This window comes from Chiloscyllium plagiosum, unplaced genomic scaffold (genome assembly GCF_004010195.1).
Source record: "Chiloscyllium plagiosum isolate BGI_BamShark_2017 unplaced genomic scaffold, ASM401019v2 scaf_7104, whole genome shotgun sequence".
NCBI lineage: Eukaryota > Metazoa > Chordata > Chondrichthyes > Orectolobiformes > Hemiscylliidae > Chiloscyllium > Chiloscyllium plagiosum.
This window is the reverse complement of record NW_025212050.1, coordinates 3445-25000: the sequence shown is the minus strand read 5'-3', so window position 1 is coordinate 25000 and position 21556 is coordinate 3445. Positions and strand designations below refer to the sequence as shown.

Below are 21556 nucleotides of genomic sequence, written 5' to 3'. Positions count from 1 at the left end.
TGATGTGACATACTTGTTAGTATTTTGAAGTCTATAATGAACATTTTCTTCATATTTTACCTAGCAAAGAGAGATACGTTATTTAATCCTATTGAAAAACGTGACCTATTTGTCATTTGAGAATTAATTATTTGCTTCATATTTGAAGTCCTCTTTCTCTCAGGAGCGCAGTACTGATTTATAACTGAGAGGAATGGTTTCACGTTTCTCTTTTCCAAAACAAAATCTCAAATATCAAACAGAGAATTCAAGTCTAGTCTTTGTGATTGTGGGGTCTTTCCAGTTAGAGCTATGAACAATAAATTTATAATTGTACCAGTCTTTCATAATTCCAATCCTCCATCTACTCTTAGTCTGGTTAATTTAAATGCCCTTATACTCAGGAATTTCTATTCAAAAGAAATATAAATGGCATTTTGTTTTCCATATGCCATCACTTCCACCAGAAACTAGTTGATCAGTAATTCTATCCTTCATAGTGGCATGTTCCCATTTCAGTTTCAATTCTCTCCCAATGCTCAGAAAAGCAACCCTTCTTCCCATCGATGTTCTGCCTTCCCAACTTGATGAAATAGAGCTAATGGACTCAAGCCTTTGCTTTCAATGAAACACGTGGCAAAATGAGCTACTTTGAGAAATGTTTTGCTTTCCCCCAAGATTCCACTCAAACTTACTTGCATTTCGCAATGCTGAAAAACTTGATTTGTCAGTAAAATTCTGTTTTATAACTTGGTAGATTGTAGAATGATAATTTGATAAGATATTATTAAAACGGCTCAGAATGTTTGTTTTACAAAGAAAAATATTTTAAATTTCAGAGCCAATTCAGCACTTGTGGGAACCTCTTTTGCTTCAGTAAGCTCAGTTGGCTGACTGGCTACTTTTCAATGCAGAGTGATATTAACCTTGCAGGTTCAATTCCTATGCTGCTGAGGTCACTATGAAAGCCCTGCTGTGTGGACTTCACCTGAGGTGGGGCCACCCTCAGGTTAATCTTATCACTAATCATCTATGTCTAACATAGTGCAGACTATGGAGACTCCCTTCTGAGAAATTTAACTTTAAAATACTGAAAGTGACATTTGAAAATATCCAGAACTGTTTTCTACTTATATTGGTGTTAAAAATCAGTTTCTTAGTAATATGAGTAACACTCAAAACATTTAAAATGTACCTGTTAGTGTTTGAGCACCCAAAGCATCTAGCTTAATTTTTGTAGCATCTGCAAAGTCCAATGAACAATTGTAGACTGTGGGAACACCCAATGGTGATGAATTCATCCTGGCTTGTAGCCAATTTTGTGGGAGGTTCTTCATTCCAACCTAATGGTTTTCGACTTAGCACAAAAAATCTCATAAACTCTAGTTTCCTACTCAAGTCACAGGTTGTCCCAAATGCTCCTGGTTCGTGATGGTTCTTTCTCCATCAACGCCTTTACTTGGACCACATCCAAAGCTAATCAAAGTTTAGACAATGTAAGACAGCAACTTAGGGGCAAATCTCCCTGCTTCTATATTCCCTTCAGCATTGGGGTGGCTGGTATGCCTGAACACTTCTCCTTGGAAATGCTGCATGACATTGAGAGCAAAATGATGTTGTGAATTGAATCTTCAGTGTCCCAGTGGTACCCATCCAATGTGCAACCCAATTGTTCGAGACTGTTACAGTCTTGGAAAATATAATATTAATAGTTAATTAACTGCCAACTATGCCACATCTATCTTTCATTATTAATACTTACATAATTCTGTTTCTATTGTCTACTAAATTCTCCCCTGAATTCATTGTAAATGTGCCACTTGCTTCGTCTGGCTTGTCTGACCTGAGTGTTACATATATGTAATATGTTTTAGGGATACCATGATGTGCGTGATCGAATGGTGCATAGATCCTCCAGCCAAAGCTCCATCAGTTCTCCCAGTTACACTCGTCACTGCTATACTCCCACTGTGGCTCGCTCTCCACAGCATTTTCACAGACCTGGTAAGTGAAACAACCCAATTGCAGAACTCTAAAAGCACAAGAAAATGGGGCATTTTTATAAAGAGAATATTTGAAGTGGTGAATCACAGTGAGCTTTCTTGCAGGTTTGAAGAATTCATTTGTTTTTGCTGTTGTACTGTATCACATTTGAGAGATAAGGTAACCAACTATCTTAAATGATGATGTCAGTTCTCAAATACAGCAAATTACTTTTTAAGATGTTACTTTTATTTTATTTAGTGCTAATGGGGTGGCACAATGGCTCAGTGGTTAGCACTGCACCAGGGTCCCAGAATCGATTCCAGCCTCGGGTGACTGTCTGTGTGGAGTTTGCACATTCTCCCTGTGTCTGTGTGGGTTTGCTCCAGTTTCCGCCCACAGTCCACAGATGTGCCGGTTAGGTGGATTGGCCATGCTAAATTGCCCATAGTGTTAGGTGCATTAGTCAGAGGGGAATGGTTCTGGCTGGGTTACTCTTCAGAGGGTCGGTGTGGACTTGTTGGGCCGAAGGGCCTGTTTCCACACTGTAGGGAATGTAATCTAAAGTACTTTATAGAATATTCTTGGCTAATAGAAATAATTGCAATTCTATTAAACTACATAGGATATAATAACATTACAGTTGCATGGTGTTTAACTTTCTGCAGTGCTCACTCAGCATGTGGACAGGTGTAACATTGGCTACTATCAGTAGCGGTGCTGCCACACAATTTTTGGTGATGGATGTTGATGTCCCTCTCCCAGAGTACATTCTGACCCCTTGTTTCCTCCTAATGGTGTGCAACATGAAGAACTGCTGATTCATGCTTTTACTATTTCCCAAACTCTGTGATGTTATGTGTACTGTATTGAATGTCCAGGGCTCCTATGGTGCCTGAGCTTGTATGGATTTCATAGAGACAGGCTCCAAAGGGAGCTTTCTCCTTAAGTGGCTGTGCCAATGCAGGACAGAGAGCAGGATATAATTTACTCCCCCTTCTGAGTCTGGGGTGGAGAATGTGTCCTGGGACTCTCACTATCTCCCTCCTCCTGCTGAGTGTATCGGGCTGCTTCATCCTCTAAATATTCCCAGTCCACCTCACCCCTTTCTTCCACATTGTCTTGCAATTGTACCAGATGGTGGGTGCATATAAAACCTCATTGGCTAGATAACTGGGACTTCAATAACTGATAACTGAGCTATCTGCCACTGGCACCGAGCATGCTGTGCATTCCTGTCTCAGTTTTCAGTTTGAGCTTGGTGAAGGACCTTAATGGCTGACTGTAAATTCTTACAGTTAAGAGTGTGGTGCTGGAAAAGTACAGCAGGTCAAGCAGCATCTAAGGAGCAGGAAGATTGACGTTTCAGGCAAAATCCCTTCAACAGGAACCATTCCTGATGAAGGGCTTTTGCCCAAAACATCAATTTTCCTGCCCCTCGGATGCTGCCTCTCCTGCTGTGCTTTTCCAGCACCACACTCGTGACTATAATCTCCAGCATCTGCAGTACTCACTTTCACCTGTAAAGTCTTATACTTTGTCTCTATCTCTTGGGACTTTTCTTGTGCTGTCTCCATTTCCCTATTAGCCCTTTCCTTTTCAATGTGCGCATTTTAAAATTGCATCAAATAAACCATTTGGACCTGGATTTGTGCCTCCAGGGTCTTTAAATTCTGAATTCTGTTGTCTTGCTGCAACCCTTATGTTTTTAAATCAGTACTCTCCTTGCCTAAAGGACAGATAAAAAAACAGATCATTAAACTTTTAATTCTAAATTTTTATTGGATTTAATAGGTGGTTGGATTTAAATCTTTTTTAAAAATGACTTTCACTTCAGTATATTTTAAGGCATTGCACTGTGTTGTAGTGTGTTGTTTTCTCCTGATGCCACTCACCAGGCATGTGGATATTTAACGAACACAATGAGGTCTGAAAAGGAGGCAGGATTGTCTGGTTGGGATGGTGTCAGCCTCCACGTCACATAAGCGCCTCCATTGACTCAGTATACATGGGCCACCTCACATATCACCTGCTGGGGATAAATATGTAATCGGGGTGGAGTGGGGCAGAAGAGTAAATGCCATTTTGTTATTAACTTTGCCTGTCAACTCTCTGTCAATCAAGCAATGTTTCCCTTGGCGCATTGCTGTTTCAACATTCTAATACGTCTGGACTGTCAGTGAGGATTGTATAGTGAGGCTTGGCTGAGAACTCAGTTATTTATCAGAATATCAGGCACCAGGGGAAACAATGCTTGACCTACAGCTCTGGCTCTCTAACCTGTTCTGTCAATTGCACAATGTTTAAGGATCTGGAGGATTGACACATTTATTGGGCTGTAGCAAGTAATTTTATAAATGAATAACTATTATTTCAAAAGCATTTTTTAACACATTTCATTATCATTTACAATCCCAGTAACATATTGAGATATCAGGAACACATGATAACACCATTAGACTAAACTATAGGGTGGGATAGTCCCTTCACTGTAAGTGACAGGACAAATATGGGCAGGGATGGCACTGAACAGATACCTGCCCCCTTGCTGCCACCTCAGCAATCACCTTGTGGTGGGAACATCCATGGGTGACCATCGATTAATGGCCTTCAATTATAAACTTAAGGCCTCAATGTACCACTGACCCAATTATCTTCCTTTTTGGGGATGAGGGTAGAGGAGATGACTGCTGAAAGCCTCTGGGCAGCAGCTTCAGGCAGCATGAGACTTCCCTGACATGGCACCAGAGAGGATGAAAACCCACTGGGCAGCCGGCATGTGCTTGGAATGGTGCTTGAAGCAGTGAGCTTTCTCATTGGTGTGGGCAGGGGATTAGTTATCATTACAGATGCCTGGTCCAACCATGTGCAAACAGTATTAAATTCTGCCTACGTGTTCAAAATGAATTTTTGAACACAATGTATGGAATTTAAACATTAAGGCAGATCTTTTTGGTATTTCCAAAACAGCAGGTGGCTTTTTGAAAAATGGCAGATGTTTAATGAAAAGAACAATTGAGACAATGTGCCTGTGATTTTCTGATGAACCCATCATAGCATCAAGTCTCATGGTGTGGGGCCACAGAATATCGGACCTTTATTTCAGTTGGTTCTATCCTTCTTTTCCTCAGTCTTTTTGCTTTTTACTTTTTAATTTTTTTTTCAACTATTTTATTAAATTTCTATCCAATATAACATAAACTTGCTTTTCTTGCAGATTTTTAATTTTAAGAAGTATTTTACTAGTTTTCTCCTTCTGACACTGGTTTTGGGGGTGGAAGAAACATTGTTGAAACCTTTAGTTCTTTACTGGGTGGAGTTTTGTATTCTGAAGTTTGATCTTGTCATAATGCAAACACAATTTTCTTGTATCTTCAATGCATTTTCTTGTTGATAGCAGCAGAAATGTGATAAATAATTTTATTGAATGTATTCTGTTCTTGTACATGAATGTTAGAATCATTATGGCCTACAGCATAGACAGCGTAACCTCTTTAGTCTGGAATGTTTGGGACCAAGTCATTTCTCAGTTATAGATCCAGATTAATATCATGGAATAACATTAGGATGCTTAACCACAAGAGTGTGAACCTGAAAACACCAGAGATATAATTATTTAGTTGAAGCATAAAATAGTGATAAAACATCGTAAATCAGTGATAAAAATTGTTTTATTTATTCACACATTGCATTTCCCAGGGTTCCACTCCCAAAGTATTGCACTAAAATAATGTCATGAGTTGCTTGGTTCTGTGCAAAATGTTTTCAGGCACTGGTGTTTCTGAACAACGGATTTCTGGACTGGAAAGCTTACACTGTGATATTTAACATATTGCCTATTCTAATATAATTAGTGATTTGAACATAAAGCCCCAGTAAAAGTATCTTTGCTTGGCTTGATTATGTAGTAAACAATATGACTCTCTGATAAGATGAGTAGACAAACTAGCTGTAGTTATCTGAGAGGAAGGAATGATAAGGATGCCAGACAATTGACTCATGATGACAATTATATTGAATTAATTTTTAGCTCCTTAACATTTTTATAATTTCCTATTGTATAATTGTGCAATATTAGTGCATTATGCATTCCAAAAAAGGATGCTATTGCCAATTATGCATTCTATAGGACAGACTAGTTTTTTCAGTGGAATAGATTGGAAAGACTTTGCTGGAGGAAGTAAATCACTCAATGCATGCAGTGAGCCCTCATTCTCTATGTCATTTAACAGAATATATTTAAGAAGCAGAAAATGTTATCTTCACTACCTATATTATAGCATGCTTTCAATGTTCTTATTTTTCAATCCTGTTTCTCTGTCTGTTTCAACATTGTTGCAGCTCCTTCATTTTACATAGGTATGTCATTGCCCATGGTTATACTTTCAAACACTTGTAAGCAAAAAACATTTGCTAGTGTCATGGTTTGAAAGCTTTTCTTTCAATCCTTAGAGATTCCTTTAAGTCAAGCATGCTGACTAAGCATTTCTATTGAAATGGTTTTGCCACAATTGCATAATATCTTTAACATGGAGTGTCATCACATTCTGTTTTGATCACATAAGCCATGTAATTTTATTCTGTGCCACAGATTGTGAAAATAGTGAATGTTTTAATATTCTACTCATCTGCACATTTAATTCATCTGCTGTTGAAGCTCTCATCCTCATTGATATCCTGGTCCAGAAATGCTCATATTATAAAATTCTCATCTTTGCATTTAAGTCCCTCCATGGTTATGTGCCTCCCGAGCTAAGTAACATTCTCCAGCCCAGAACAGGATGGCACAGTGGTTCAGTGGTTAGCACTGCTGCCTCACAGTGGTAGGATCCTGGGTTCAGTTCCAGACTCGGGTGACTGTCTACATGGAGTTTGCACATTCTGCCCGGGTGCTCCTGTTTCCTCCAACAGTCCAGAAAATGTGCAGGCTAGGTGGATTAGCCATGCTAAATTGACCATAATGTGCAGGCTAGGTGGATTAGCCATGGGAAATGCTGGGTTGCAGAGAAAGGTTAGGACGGTGAGTCTAAGTGGGATGCCTTTCAAAGGGTTGGTGTGGACTCATTGGGCTGAATGGCCTGTTTCCACACTGTTGTGATTCTATTTCTTAAAAAAAACCCTCTGCAATATCTATGCTGCTCCAGTTCTGGTCACATTCCTGAGTTATTTCAACATTCGTGACTACGCTTTCAGCTGCCTAGACTCCAACCTCTGGAATTTCCTCCCTAGAGTTCTTTGTGTCTCCACTTCTCCTTTTCTGAGGCTCTTTCAAGCTCACTTCTTTGCCCAAACTTTTGGTCATCTGCCCTTGTACCACTTCAGGTGGCTTGGTGTCAGACTTTCTTTGGTAACACTTCTGTGAAGCAGCATGTTCAATGTTTTAAAAACACAAAATTAATGCAAGTATTTGTTAGCGATCTCACATTTTGGCATCACAGTCTCTAAAATAGCAGTGAATAGAGCCATCACACCATCCTCTGCTGATGGCATTCCTAGATAATTGCTGGGTGTCAGTAGTAAACAGAAATATAGCAATCTAATTCCAGGAAGGCATTGCCAATGCATCTACTAGTATGTTTGGAGTTGCATCTACTGCTTGGGCTTGGGTTTGTGCAATATTTGTTTTGTAATGAAACCTTTAATGGTAAATAATGTACATCTTTGGTAATTGTTTGGTTCAGAATTGTCGTTAATTTAGATATTTGAAATGACATTTCAGGATTATTTATATATTGAATAAGATGGATTTATTAAGGTACAAACTATTAAAAATTCAATCATTCAATTTGCTTGGAATAAAGGTGATAGTTTATGTTGTTTATAATCAACCTGTTTTACTTGTTAGTTTACAATAAAATTCAAATACAGATTTTCATATTGGACTTTGCAATATTTCATGTATAGTGACTAATAGCTTCCAGGTTTACTCAGTTTTATACAGATCAATTGAGAATCATCTTGAAGAAATTCCCTTTCAAAATTGTTGCATATATAAGGATGAATTAATAAAAGAATAACATTCTACACAGATACACCAGTTATAAATTATTACCCCTGCTTAGTCAAGTGATGGAAACTTTCCAATTATTGCACATAAAATGTAGTTTATTTAACCTGCTGGCATGATAATACATTTTGTCCTTGATATTTCATATTTAAATAGTCAGATTGGACATTAAGGTATTATAAAATTACATAAAATGATCCAGTATTCAATTATTTCTGCTCATTGTTGTACAAGTAAAATGATTTTTATGTATTTTATTAGAAATGAAACCTTACAGTTTCGCTATAAGTTATTTTTTGAAATGGGCATCTGATAAGTATGACTGAAATTTCGTCCATAAACTATCACACCATTACAATGTAATTTGCACTACCTATCTGTAAGGTTTTGGATTAATTTTAGTTAGTCTATTAATGCAAACATCCATTTTTGTTGTATAAAATGATAAAAGAATTCTGTCCCATTCTCATTTTTTTTACTTTTCTTATTGGAGGCACTGAGCCATCCAGTGGGCGGAACTCCCCTCTCCCTAGTCGGTCAGAGAGCAGGCCTCTAACACCATCTTATGTTCAGGCCCCCAAACATTTCCATCTTCCAGGTAGGAGTTAAATCACGTCAGTTTCAATGTTGCAGTGTAGGCCGTAGCTGTGTCTCTATGTTCTGTTTCCATTTCTCCTCTCAGATTCTTTGGATGTACATTTTAATCTGTGCTCATATGTACACAGCAAATCTGTTTAGGCACTCACTAACACTTTTTTGAACACGTGGATCATACTGTCACCTGATGCTTTCACAGTGCGGGCATATGTAAAAAGCATGTCAATGTCTGTTGGCATTTGTGCTCAAATGATTTGGTCTGAAGATTTCTAAAATGGAATTGAAAGATTGTATTTTTTTGAACAGAGATCCAGTTCTTTGTTTTGTATTGTACACCTATCAATTTGATAAGATTTTGATGGTTTTCAATGAATGTTCAGTGGCAAATATTAGTATATGAACCGTAATCCCTCGGCTGACTGCCCATTTGTGAACATAACAGAAAGCAACAACCTAATCTCTGTCCTGCATCCACTTTTATTTCACCTGACAGTATGCTACTGAACCTGTTCGGCATGGAGCAAATGAAAAGCAGCAATGTCTGTGAGACAATTAAGGGACTACACAGGCAGAAGCTTTTCAATGCTTATACTTCAATCACTCTGTAGTCCTGGAGCTGTCAACTCAGTTTGCACTATTAAAATAGGCATTTGAAAGCAATTTGTATCTGCAGTGACAGTGCATTAGGTTTATAGGAAAAGCAAAAAATACCAAACAATTACATGGATCTTCATTCTAAGTCACATGAATGAAGACATATTGGCAGCATTTAAATATAGTCTAACTGTTATACATATGTGCTGATCTCTTTTGGGTCTGTTCCTTAAGTGTACATGGAAAATATGGGACCAAAAGACTATTATTTATAATCAATGTTTAATTACATAGACTGCAAGGCATGCATAGAAACAATCACTTTTGGGACAAACATAAAAACCTGGAGATCTTAAACAAACAAAAACAGACATTACTGAAAAAACTCAGCAGGTCTTGGCAGAGCTGTGAAGTGAAAACAGGGTTAACATTTCAAGTCCCGTGGAGAGGAAGCTGATGAAAGCTATATGATGATTAATAGGAAGGCTAATTAAAAACTGTTTTACAAGTCAAGTACTAGAAATGCAAGGGAAATTACAATGGTGCATCAAAATATAATTGATCTGAAGAGTTAAACTGAAAATATGAACAAAGTTAGTCTTTTGGTGTAATACCACACTTTTTACTCTGATTATATGTCACGAATATTGTCATGACCACTTGTCAAATAAGACCCAATTGATAATCTACATCATACTGAAAGAAAATCACAACATTAACAACAAACTATCCATACTAATTATTTTCATATTACTCAGATTATTATTTGCTGAAACAAATTGTGTCTTAGATACATCTTGCTTTCAGTTCTTCTAATTTTCCAATTATCTCATGATAGCTCTCACCAATGATTGTTGCTGGAGCTTGGTCCTGAGGCATCACAGGCAAATAAAATCCCACATGTTCACGTCACACTGGGAATCTTTGTTCCAGTGGAAAACATGGGTAGCATTCAGGAAAGCAAAACTTACTTGAATTGCCACCTCCCTAATTCAGCTGGCCTCCTGAACACAGGCTAGGCTCCCACTGTCTACATGTCAATACAATCAGCTACCTAAGCACAAATTGGGAGTTGTGTTTGGGGCTTTAAAGGTTCCATATTTACTAGCTAAATCAGATTTCGTCATTCTAAAGAAAGTTACTCTTTTGTAAGAACATTGAGAACTTACTGAGCTGAAGAAAGGAACTGTGAGCTCAAACAAGGACTAAAGCCAGAAAAGTGAAAGACTTCAGGAGTAGAGTCACTGTGACATAGTGAGTCTGGATAATTTGTTGGTATTTTAGTGTTGAATTTCCATCTCTCAGAAACTGCTCTAGTGAAGTCCACAAGGACCTGGTCTGGTGACCATCTCAGGAAATTTATGTATTATCCTGCTATCTTCTGGTGGAATATAACAATATGATAGCAAAACATTTTTCACCTGCAGGCAGCAGAGGTAGTATTTGAATTAAAATAATTAAATGATGGTACAGACGTAGACACAGGCTGTTTGAGATGGTAATATTGAAGTAAAATGTCCATAAATGGAAGTCTTTGGATTTTCTTCCCTATCCCAACACATCATTATTTCCCCAACAAAAGATACAACTTACAAATTGCGAATCAACTTCAAATCTCTTGAAAGATCCTTGCACTGAGTTGACGAACCAGAAGGATTAGCCATGTGAAAGAACCTTGTGTTGGTCTTTTAGATCTTACCCAGCACTTTGTGTTATTTGCGTGTTTTATGTTTACAAGTCATATCCACAACAATAAGGCTTTAACGTTCTGCAATTCAGTATTCTGCTTCAAACAGTTTATTATTGAAGTACATCCCTCATGATTAATTTTGAGAGACAGCTCTTAATAAATGTAGTTTAGATTGACAATCCCAAACCATCTGACTTGTCGATCTCAGTTCCTCCCTATTAAAACTTTAAAAGTGAGATTTGTGACATTTGATTTTAAGTTTGTTGACTGTGATCTGCTCAAGCTTCTAAAACTCCTAAGCAATGTCAGTTGTACATTTATTCATAATGAAGATGTTGATTAATGTAATAGTGTTAAAATTAAACCTCATCAAAACTAACTTTGCAGTTCACTCCACCAAGACACTATAGCTGCTGATAACACATTCACCTCTCCCCAGTGACATGCTGAATCTGCCTGCTAATGTATTGACCTGGTAATATCACTCCAATTATACAATTTGTTATGTTGTACTGGACTGTCCAGTGGTGTAGAAAACCTCCTCTGTGCTGTACTGACAGTTCTCAGTTACATACTGAGCCTCCACTTTACAAAACTGTTGCTGCCTAGAGTTGCACCAGCCCTGACCAGCCTGATGATGGGCTTTTACACAAAACGTTGATTCTCCTGCTCCCTGGATGCTGCCTGACTTGCTGTGCTTTTCCAGCACCACAGACTCGACTCTAATTTCAGCATCTGCGGTCCTCACTTTCACCCAGCTTTTTAATGACCCTGCATGATGCTGTGCAAAGGCTACCGTGAGTGCCTTGTAGTGCACAATGACAATTTGAGTCTGCCAATCACTGTATTAACCATATCTAATGCTATAATGAACCTGTCTTGGTAATTGACCAAGCTTACTATCCTGTTTCCAATGTTGATATTCTTCATAATTTAACATTTGTTGATAATCCTAAAGATAAAGAAATTCATATAAATCTCTGGCATGAAATTGTAGTGCAGTGCATAGTTTATCATTCTTAATTAAATTGTTCTGGCCTCTACCAGGGAAATGGCAGTGCTCAATAAATAGTATTTTAAGTTATGAAGTGAGTTGAGCAATGTACTTAAATGAAAAACTTTAGAAGCAGAAACTCTTTGCACTATACAAAGTTTGATGTAAACTGTGAAAATCTCAATCATAAATTGTTGCCATTGTTTTGATTATTCATATATCAAAGCATTTGTAGTTTGCAGTGTTGATGCCTACGCAAGTTCTGTCCTGCTGTGTGATTGCTGAAGTAGATAGCTGGCATTCCTATTCTGCACTCTAACATTTCACATTGACATTTGCAATCATTTATTTTGAAACCAGTATTAGATCATTGTACCTATTAGCTTTGCTTGGTATTACCAGAAATGATTAATTTTTCAATGGTATCGTATCCTAATTAATAAACTGTGTAACTTTCTTTCCACAGACCAAGGGATTAATATCTATAGAAAGCCTCCGATCTACAAGCAATATGGTACTTTTTCTATCTTTTTTATGATTGTTGAAAGCTAAAATATCTAATTGGATGTATTTTTGATGAGATATTAGCTTAGTGAATGCTAAGAATCTTTTGCCTTGTTAGCTGCTCAATAAAATGATAATGGAAGTGATTTGCTTTATAGTCGGATGGTTATCAGATTATATCCCAGAAGTCAAATCTGCTATTCTCTCAGTGGTGTTGGCAATTGTGGAGAAGTCAGCAACCTTGTTAAACTCAGTCCCTACTGAAGTTAGGCCACTATAGACAACATGATGATGGACTGGATGGAGCACTCAATGTAAAATATTTTTGGTGAGGTTTAGTAAATTTTTCTTCTTTTTGCTTTTTACCAGTGGTAGAGAATGGAAAGAATTTCCATTTTGTATTGAGTATGGCACTCGACTATCCTCGAGTGATTTCTTTTTTTCCATTGACTTGCTATTTTATTGTCTCATTAATGAGTGGAAAAGTTTCATCCAGATTTATGCCCAAATATGCATTGTTTATGGATAGTTTGTGATATACATGGAGACTGACAAGAAACCAGGTTGAGGTTGCCAAAACATTTTCACCAAGAACTTGTAGTCTGTAGAGGAAGTGATTCTCATCCTACAATATTGGTCTTAGTCTCCAGATGCAAATTTAGTATATTAACTGACTGCACCATTTCATATTCAGTTCAACATTGAGCAAAATGACCGTATGAGAGCTGTTTTTCATATTTAGTTCGAATTGATCGCTATGCTTATTTCCACCCATTTATTTCATGCTTAAAGGTTGCTGCAAGGTACATTTGTTACTTTCTTATAAGGCTTTCCATTATTTTGTTCATGACATTATTCTGCTTCACTCTTCCATTAATATGTGCCTGCCTTGATTTTCTACTCATATTAATGTGTAAGTACTGTTTGAAGTCATGCTGCTTGTGAATTTCCTTAACCTGGAGGTTTTTAAAATATAAACTAACCAATTTTAACTATTCTTTTCTGCTAGGTGTAAATGGTGACAAATCTTTATTATTTGGAAATATAAATAATATAAAGTCTCCATTGCTAACGTTTATTTTTAAACAAATCCCATAATTTGAAGAATTGAACAGAAGACTCACCACACTTTTTCAATTTCAAATTCAAATTAAGTTTCAATTCAATTTTAAAATTTGCATTTCATCTTTAAAAAAGAAAAAGGAAAAGGACCATTGGTACAGCTGCAAGTCTGTGGACGCAGTTTAATAAAGTTGTTTCAAAGTCTTAAGAGCAATCATCCATCTTGAGGGACTTTCACGATCCACCCACGTAAATCGATATAGTCCACTTCTCTGGGTAGGACTTCTGGCCACCCACAGACTCCAGCATTCATAACTACCCATAGCTGGATGGGGCTCATCAGAGTGGCCTCTGGTAAGATCAACAGGCAGACCTGATAAACAGTCAGCATTGGGAACTTGGAAATGGTCCTCTGTCTCATTTCAAAACAAAGATTCCACCTTTGACTGTGGGTTCCAACTAGAAACAAAGGATTAATGAATTTTTGAAAGTGTGGGAAAACTTATTTCACAATAAAAATCCTTTCTCCCCAAAATATACTACCATTTAGTACCTGTATTCTGTTGGGCAACATAGGATATGTCAATGACCTAACCATTAATCACGCTACTGTTGGATGTGGTGTTCACTTTTCAGGAATTCGTTTTTACACCTTGAACCACCCTGTTTTCCCAGCGACTGTGTTCCCTTGAAAGGGCACCTGTATCATAATCATGATTGATTTGTACTGTAATGAAGTAAATTTGGCAACAGAACATAAAAGTAGCAAATTTGATCTTAATAGAGTAATCTGGAAATATCATAAACTTCAAATGATGTAGTAACATGATAAATAAGCACGATTACTGTAATTTTCTGAGGATCTTCTGAAATTACCATGGTCAATTGAGAATGCTTCTACAGAATTATATGCTTCCCTCCAGCACACCCCACAAATACTAAGCCTGTACTCCTTTTACTCTTACCAGTTTATTGTGAGCTTGAGCTTTGTGCAACACCACATGCACAAAATCTGATTGTTATATTTAAATATATAAAATCATAAATGGTTGTCATTTAGTAGCCAGTATTCTCAGAAATAGGCCTGCAACGCAGAGCTGAAAGCTGGAGAAATTACATGTTCCTAATGTTTCTTCTGAACCACCAGGGGGCACTAGTCAGCAGTGAGATTGGCATTGGAAATCTGCTCCTTGTGCTTACCTCACTAAGTGTTAATGCGATAACCAAACTCGCAATTATACATAGACATCTGTTTATCAAACCTTCAGATCAAAATTCAGACTGTTTCTAAGTAGGCAGCAAAAACATTTTTTTAATATTAGCATGAACTAAATTAAAGAAAAATAGTTGCTCTGAACAAGACCAGGTGAGCTCCCTAAGCCTATCATATAGCAGTGTTGCACACCCAACTAGAGTGAACAAAGAAACTCTTGACCAATATCATGATGAGAAGTGCTCCTCATTAATCTTTGGTTAGTTCTGAAATTGACTGAGATGATCTTTTTCTTAAAAAACGTTTGGAAAGTAATATCTATAGTACAGGTTAAGAAATGAAAAAAAGTGATGAGTTAAGTCAGCAAGCAATGATAAAGGGAAATATGAAGTCAGAAAATTGTATCTGGAAAGAAATGCTGAGAAAGTTATAGGTTTCTAATTTTGAGATCCTGGGAAAAACTGAGTTAGAATTGGAGATTCCAATTAGCCCTGAATTCAACAAAGTGGCAATATAGGAAAGAGCATCACTGCTATTGGGAAAAAAAAATAAAGAAATAGGCCACCAAGAGCAACGTTGATAGAGTAATTTAAGAGAAAACCAAAGGATAAACATCCAAATTCAACAATGAGCTGACTCAAGGAGAACATGATCAGAAAGTCAAAATTACAACCTTATCTTCACTTCACAAATCAGATTCTCTGCTAGCACTATACAACTAGCAACATTAGGTAGTTATAAATATACCCTTGAAGGCACAAAGCAGTAATCTGTTTGGATTAGTTCTGTGCCAAATCTCATCAGAGGTTTTCAAGAAGTCCAAGACAAGGACAGATGGTTTTCAAGGTTATTCAAGGACAGATTGCAGAGGCATATGTCAGTCGATGTGATCACCAGTAGGACATCTATATCATAAACAATACTGGTGCTTATTTATTAAGCTAGAACTCTCAAAGCCATTTGAAAATTGACTGTTAGTGTCTGCAAGGAATGTTCTGGGAGTATTGTTGTAAGTGCAGTGCAGGGGATTAGTGAATATACATACATCTTAAGGAGATGAACAGGGAGAAGACAGAACAAATGCAGAGTTATGAATCTAGAGAACATAGAGAAGAATACTATCAGGACTGGGCATATATAAAGTTCAGAAAACAGAGTTGATGGACCTGACAACACTAAGATGATGTTAGTCCAAATAAATGAATGGGCCAGCCTGCTGAAAGGTTGTTATGAGATATAAGTAGTATTTTCAGAGGTTTTGTTTTATTAAATTAAATGAGTACAATTAAGTCAACAGACAAGCTCATTGATCCTGAGGCCTCAATGAAGTACAGTATTTAAAGGAACTGAATTGTAGATTGGGTTGCAACACTGTCATATTGATTTTCTAATCTCCACTCCCTCAACTTTACCTCATGATTAGTAAATATTCCAGAAATAAAAGTTATTATCACTCTTGAAGTAATCATTATTGAGCTCTAAGTAAATTTTATGTAATTTCTACACCCTACGACATAAATTAATAATTAATTTGAAATACTTTTTAAAATATTTAAATTATGTTAACTATAATGAATATTGAGGTTGAGAGACAAGTGTGTTAGAAATTTATTTTAAATCTAACATAAGTCACATATGCACTGAAAGCTGAGTCCTATAATATTAGGACTCCTATAAATGAGCTCCAGTTCTTTCCTTAATTACTTGTTATGCTTTCTGTTACGACTAACCCATTATAAAATACTTAACATGATTATTTAGTTGCTAAACTGAATATGTTTATTTTATGTCAGATGAATATGATTTTTATTTGTGATAAGGAGATTTCACTAATACTGTACTGATTAGCGGAGGGTACTGAAAGCCTACAGCAGGCTAATAGGAAACCCCAGACTATTTCAGACAGAGTAACATGTGCTGAGTTCCCACTGGTTGCCACTCTAGATGCAGCTGCAATGGCAGCACAACTCAAGACAGGCGTGGAGATCATCAAGTCATCCAAGTTCCCAGCTGCCCAGGCTCCAGATCCTGATCAAACATCTGAGGTGGAGGCTGACTACTGGCCAGGTTCAGGTACCATAGGTATGATAAAAGCCTGACAAATGAGTTCATTAATTATTTTTTAAAAATTTGTGTTCTCAGATCATAATACAACTTAATATTATCATAATAAGTTTGTCAGGACAACTTTGCCAAAACTAAAATATTAAATGTTTAAAATTTCTAATGTTTTTATTGATGCTAATAATTCTTTAGAAAGGTGCATTTTGAATCTCTAAAAAATCTAAATCTGAATTCCCATGACTGACAAGCAGTTTATTTTTTGTTGTGACCAGCATTTTCATTGATACATTTTGAGATGTCATCAAGTCATGCTTTGCAGAAAGAAGATAAATTCCACAGTGGAGCAAATTCTTATTTTAGTGGCTTATATTGTGACTGAATCGCTGAAATTGATGTCCATCCCAAGAAATAGCCAGAAGTGTTCTTCATGAAAAAGTGTAACTGCTAGGTGAATCAGAGAATGGCAGCATGTCATTGTTTGTTACTCCATTGGCAAAACACTATCAGTTCTCTCATCAAGTCAGTGAGGTCATCTCAAGCAGCCTTCCAACACCAACATATTTCCCTTGAATGACAATCAACGTTTCATCTGCTGTAATTTTGCTGGAATGATATGCCAGAGGTATGCAGGCAGTGATTTTATTTTTAAAAATCTATATACTTATATTGGCCATGTATCACTGAAATTAAGTTGTTCACATTACAATGGTAGTTATGAGATTAAATAACCATACTCTGAAATCCATTTGTGCAGAGTAACTGGGAGAGATACTTTGTTGAATTTAAATCCAAAAGGTGTAAGGGCACTTTGAGGATAGCATTTTACTTTTGGTTCGTTCAGAGAATGTGGGTTTTTCTGGCTGGGCAAACATATATTGCACATCCCTACTTGCCCTTCTGATGGTGGTGTTGAGCTGCCGTCTTGAACCACAAAATCCATGTGGTGTTGGTACACCAACAGTGCTATTAGGAGGGGAGCTCCAAGATATTGACCCAGTGATACTGAGGGAACAGTGATATACTTCCAAGTTAAGTTGGTGAATGGCTTGGAGAGAAACTTTCAGTGGTATTATTTCCATGTATCTGCTGCCCTTGACCTTCTGGTGGTGAATTTGGAAGGTGCTACCTATGGAGCTTTTGACTGTTTATGTTGGCACAACAGCTGTCCCTGAAGCACTGATACAGAAAATGGAAAGTATGTTACTGAGATCTGGAAGCATTGCAGCGTGTAATCTTGCTGTCAATCCTTCCTTTAAACACCTTTAACAAAGCAATCTTCAAAAAATAACTTGCAACAGATCTGTTTTCCATTTATATATGAATAACCTAATTTACATTTGAATGTTTCATTTGTATCTAATGTCATGTTGATTATGACATTATGTTATTCCGACCTAACACTGCAATTATGAGAAAACAAGATGTTTTGAAAATATTTCTTTGTGCAAATAATGCCCCTTTAGTTATATGTTTTAGGACCAGCTTTTCTTCCTCTCGTGTCTTTAGGTATGTCTTCTTCCTCGGTATAATTTGTTGGAAGTCACATCAGGCATGCTGTCTCAAATAGATCTTGCAGAAGTATTCCAGTTTTCTGATTACCAATGTAGAAGGTTTCAGTTACTGATGCTGTGCACTGTGGATGGATTCACAGATTCTGGAATTTTAGTTAATATCTCTGAAATTGGTCTGCCAGAAAGTATACTGTTCACAAAGGATCATTTCCCCACATGTCTTCAGCAATCTGGTTCACTGTTTCCGTACAGCAGCATCACTGTGAGTGTATCTGGTGCCAGTAAAGTGAGCTAATATAGTATTTCATGCATAAATGCACTTTATTTTCTTTTTTGGGATTGGGGTGGAGAAGGCATGAACAGGTCTTCCAAACTTCATTCAGAGCACTGATTTCCTTCATAATATATAATAGCAATGTCTCTCCAGCTGATTAATGTTTTTGGAAAGAAAGAAGTTTAAATAAAACACAAGCCTTGTTTCATCTTGGCTCAAACTCTTTGCTGAGCCTCTAGTACAGGATAAAATAATTCTGTTTTAGATTCAGGTTTGTGCTGAAAAACAATGATAGGAAAAGGATAGTTTTCTGCCACGCAGCCTTTTGAACTGTTTCCAGGTCTAAACTTGAGAACTAAACATTTTTTTTCACCTTTTCACTATCTTGACTGACTAACTGTTTTGTCAATGGGCACCAGCAATGTTACTCACTGCTACTTTACACACCTCAGAAGTTTGTATTTTACTCATCCTTACAGCCCCGTACAGCAGCAGTAATTCAAAACAGTGAAAGATGTCATGTTGAGTTCATTACAAATTCTCACAAATCTCTTGGCCATTACTCTACTGCACATGCCACTAAATAATGCACTCCGGTATTTTTTTGGTGAGGGTAAGATTCCTGTTGACCTTTGCACCCAACTTTGAAGGCCTGAAGGAGTAAGGAGAACCCAAGATGATTCAGGTATGTTTAGATTTAGTACATTTTTGATCATAAAGGGGATTCTCTCGTAAATTATGAGCACTGCACGTGTGATTTTCGTCTGCTTACTGCTCCACTTATGCTGGAAAATGGGCAGTTGGCAAACACGTTATAACCCATTGGTTGGCCAAGGCGAGCAAAATGTAATTGATTGGTAGCTAGCACTCTTGCCTAGATCAGTTGGGAGAATATGGTGGTTATTTCAAGTGTGGTTGTACAGTATAGGACTTTGTATCAGCCTTCAAGAATAATCTGGTGTACATAACCTGTTCATTTGTCCTTGGCACAGAGTAGCCTAACCAGGGATCCTTAAAGTTGCTAACATGGGCTGAATTATTTTATTTTCTTGTTACTATTACAACACCAAGAGGAAGTTTCCTGCTGCTCTGGTTCTTCAAAAGTACTTTGGTGTGTTGGCAGAATCTGTGTTCGCCTTCTTTATGCCTAATCTAACTCACTTACTGCCACTGAGAGCCCATTTCACACATTTGAGATCCAACTGCCTTTCATGGATATAGTCATGATTGGATGATATGACCACAATGCCCGGCAAATCACCTGATTAATGCAACAGCCAAAAAAATCACTGCCCATAAATCTTTTGAGGAGAGAAAGTTATTAAAATCCCATGAACTCATTCCTGTCTAAAATCCAATTCACAAAGCCCTCTCTGTTGGAGCTGGGCCATCAAGCTGATTGCAGGCATCCACCCTCTTTGATTTTAAAGCGACACAAACCATGTATACCTCTGCCAATATACATTGTCACAATTTTCAGAAGTTGTATTTTGTCATTACCAGGAGCAGATAGGAGGCGGGGGAGTGAACGAGAAGAGGAGGATGAGGAAAAGCTCAGACGTCGACAACTCCAGGAGGAGCAACTCAGCAAAGTATGACTGACCTGTGGTATCTAGGAGCAGTTAGAATGTACTATTGAAGGATTGGCATTTTTAGGCTCAAATTTTACCATTTATAAATTGATGAGGTTAAAGAAATAACCAATGATAGTCTATAAGAACCATTCTGATCTTTGTGTCTGGTTATGTGTTAATAATTAGTATGTGTTCTTGAGTGTTTGTTCTATGTGTCTAGCCCTTGGTGTTAAGCTGATATAAAAAGCAGGCTGAGACATTCAGCCAACTCTCAATTGGTCAGATATCGTCCATTAATCCCGTTGAAAGATATTTTCCAATTTGTATGTACTTGTGCACTTTTTTAACTTAACTATTTTTCGTTAAACAATCTGCTGTCAGTACCATTGCCCCCTTCCTCTGGTTTGGTTCAATAGTTTTGCACCACCTTTCTGACACCTTTCATGCAACTGTACTAGTAAACCCTAGCATTTCTCAAAGCACTGTCATTCCTCTTAGGGGGAGATTAAAGATCCTTTGGCATTGTTCAAAGATGAGCTGGCAAGTTCCCTGGGTGCCTTGGTCTTCATTTATCTTCAGCCAATACCTAACATTGATGATTTGGTTATTTGTTGCATTGCTGTTTGTGAACATTCTGAGCAAATTGGTTGTCATGATTCCTACATTATGACAATTGTTACATTTCCAATGTAATTATTTGTCTGTAAAGTGTTTTAGGATGTCCTGAGGATGTGACAAACACAAGGTCATAAATAAATGCAAAGCTTTGAGTTTCTTCCTTTCAATTTAAGGATTTCCCCCCTATATAACTGAGAATCTAACAAGGCAGGTCACTTTACTCAGGTTGCCATCAACAGTTGCTAATATTTTCCTTTAGTATTGCTTGGGTTAATGTAAAGGAAATGAATTCTTAATCAAAATAGAATTGTTTGTCTTGTATTCCTGCCCAAAACATACCACTGCTTCTGTTTGTACTCTTACCTTTGAAGCAGTTCAAAGTAAACTACGTTCAAAAAGGAATATAGTCCACAGGGAAAACCCAAGCAATGTTTAGCTAAATTCAGCACAATAACTCCTACTTACTGAAGCTACATGCTGTTCAGAGATTCTGGTTCGTTTATTTTTGGAATTTGTTTTTGTAATTGTCCAGATCCAGTCAGGCCTTGGGAAGCTGATCCTGAAGGAAGAGTTGGAAAAGGAGAAGCAAGCCCGATTAGCATCTCAAGCTCTCTCTGCTGACGTCCAGTTCAGACATCGTTATGATTCAGCAGGGAATGCATGTAAGAATATAAATCTTTTTTTAAATGTGTGAGATGAATGGTTTCTTAATCAATTCTTAATCTTTTGGTATGGGCCATTGCACAGGAGGACTAACTAATTTATTTTAATGTTACTTGCAATTGAGCTTCATCATATTGTAAAGTTGCCTCAAAGCATCATGTTTTCTAAGATATCACTAGCATTATTCAGCTTGGTTCACTGATTAGAAGTAGACATGTTTAATATTGAA

General features: G+C 37.2%; 1 protein-coding gene across 1 annotated transcript; it reads left to right on the top strand.

Annotated features, from left to right (window-relative positions):
- Nucleotides 1-1756: 1756 nt before the first annotated feature.
- Nucleotides 1757-21326, top strand: LOC122547279 (actin-binding LIM protein 1-like; the record flags this gene model as incomplete). The annotated part of the gene is made up of 7 exons (XM_043685921.1): nucleotides 1757-1983; nucleotides 6304-6321; nucleotides 8463-8567; nucleotides 12311-12358; nucleotides 16568-16705; nucleotides 19976-20064; nucleotides 21197-21326. Coding segments are annotated over exons 1-7 (634 nt in total), but the record flags the coding sequence as incomplete, so codon positions are not given.
- Between the last annotated feature and the right edge of the window lie 230 nt (nucleotides 21327-21556).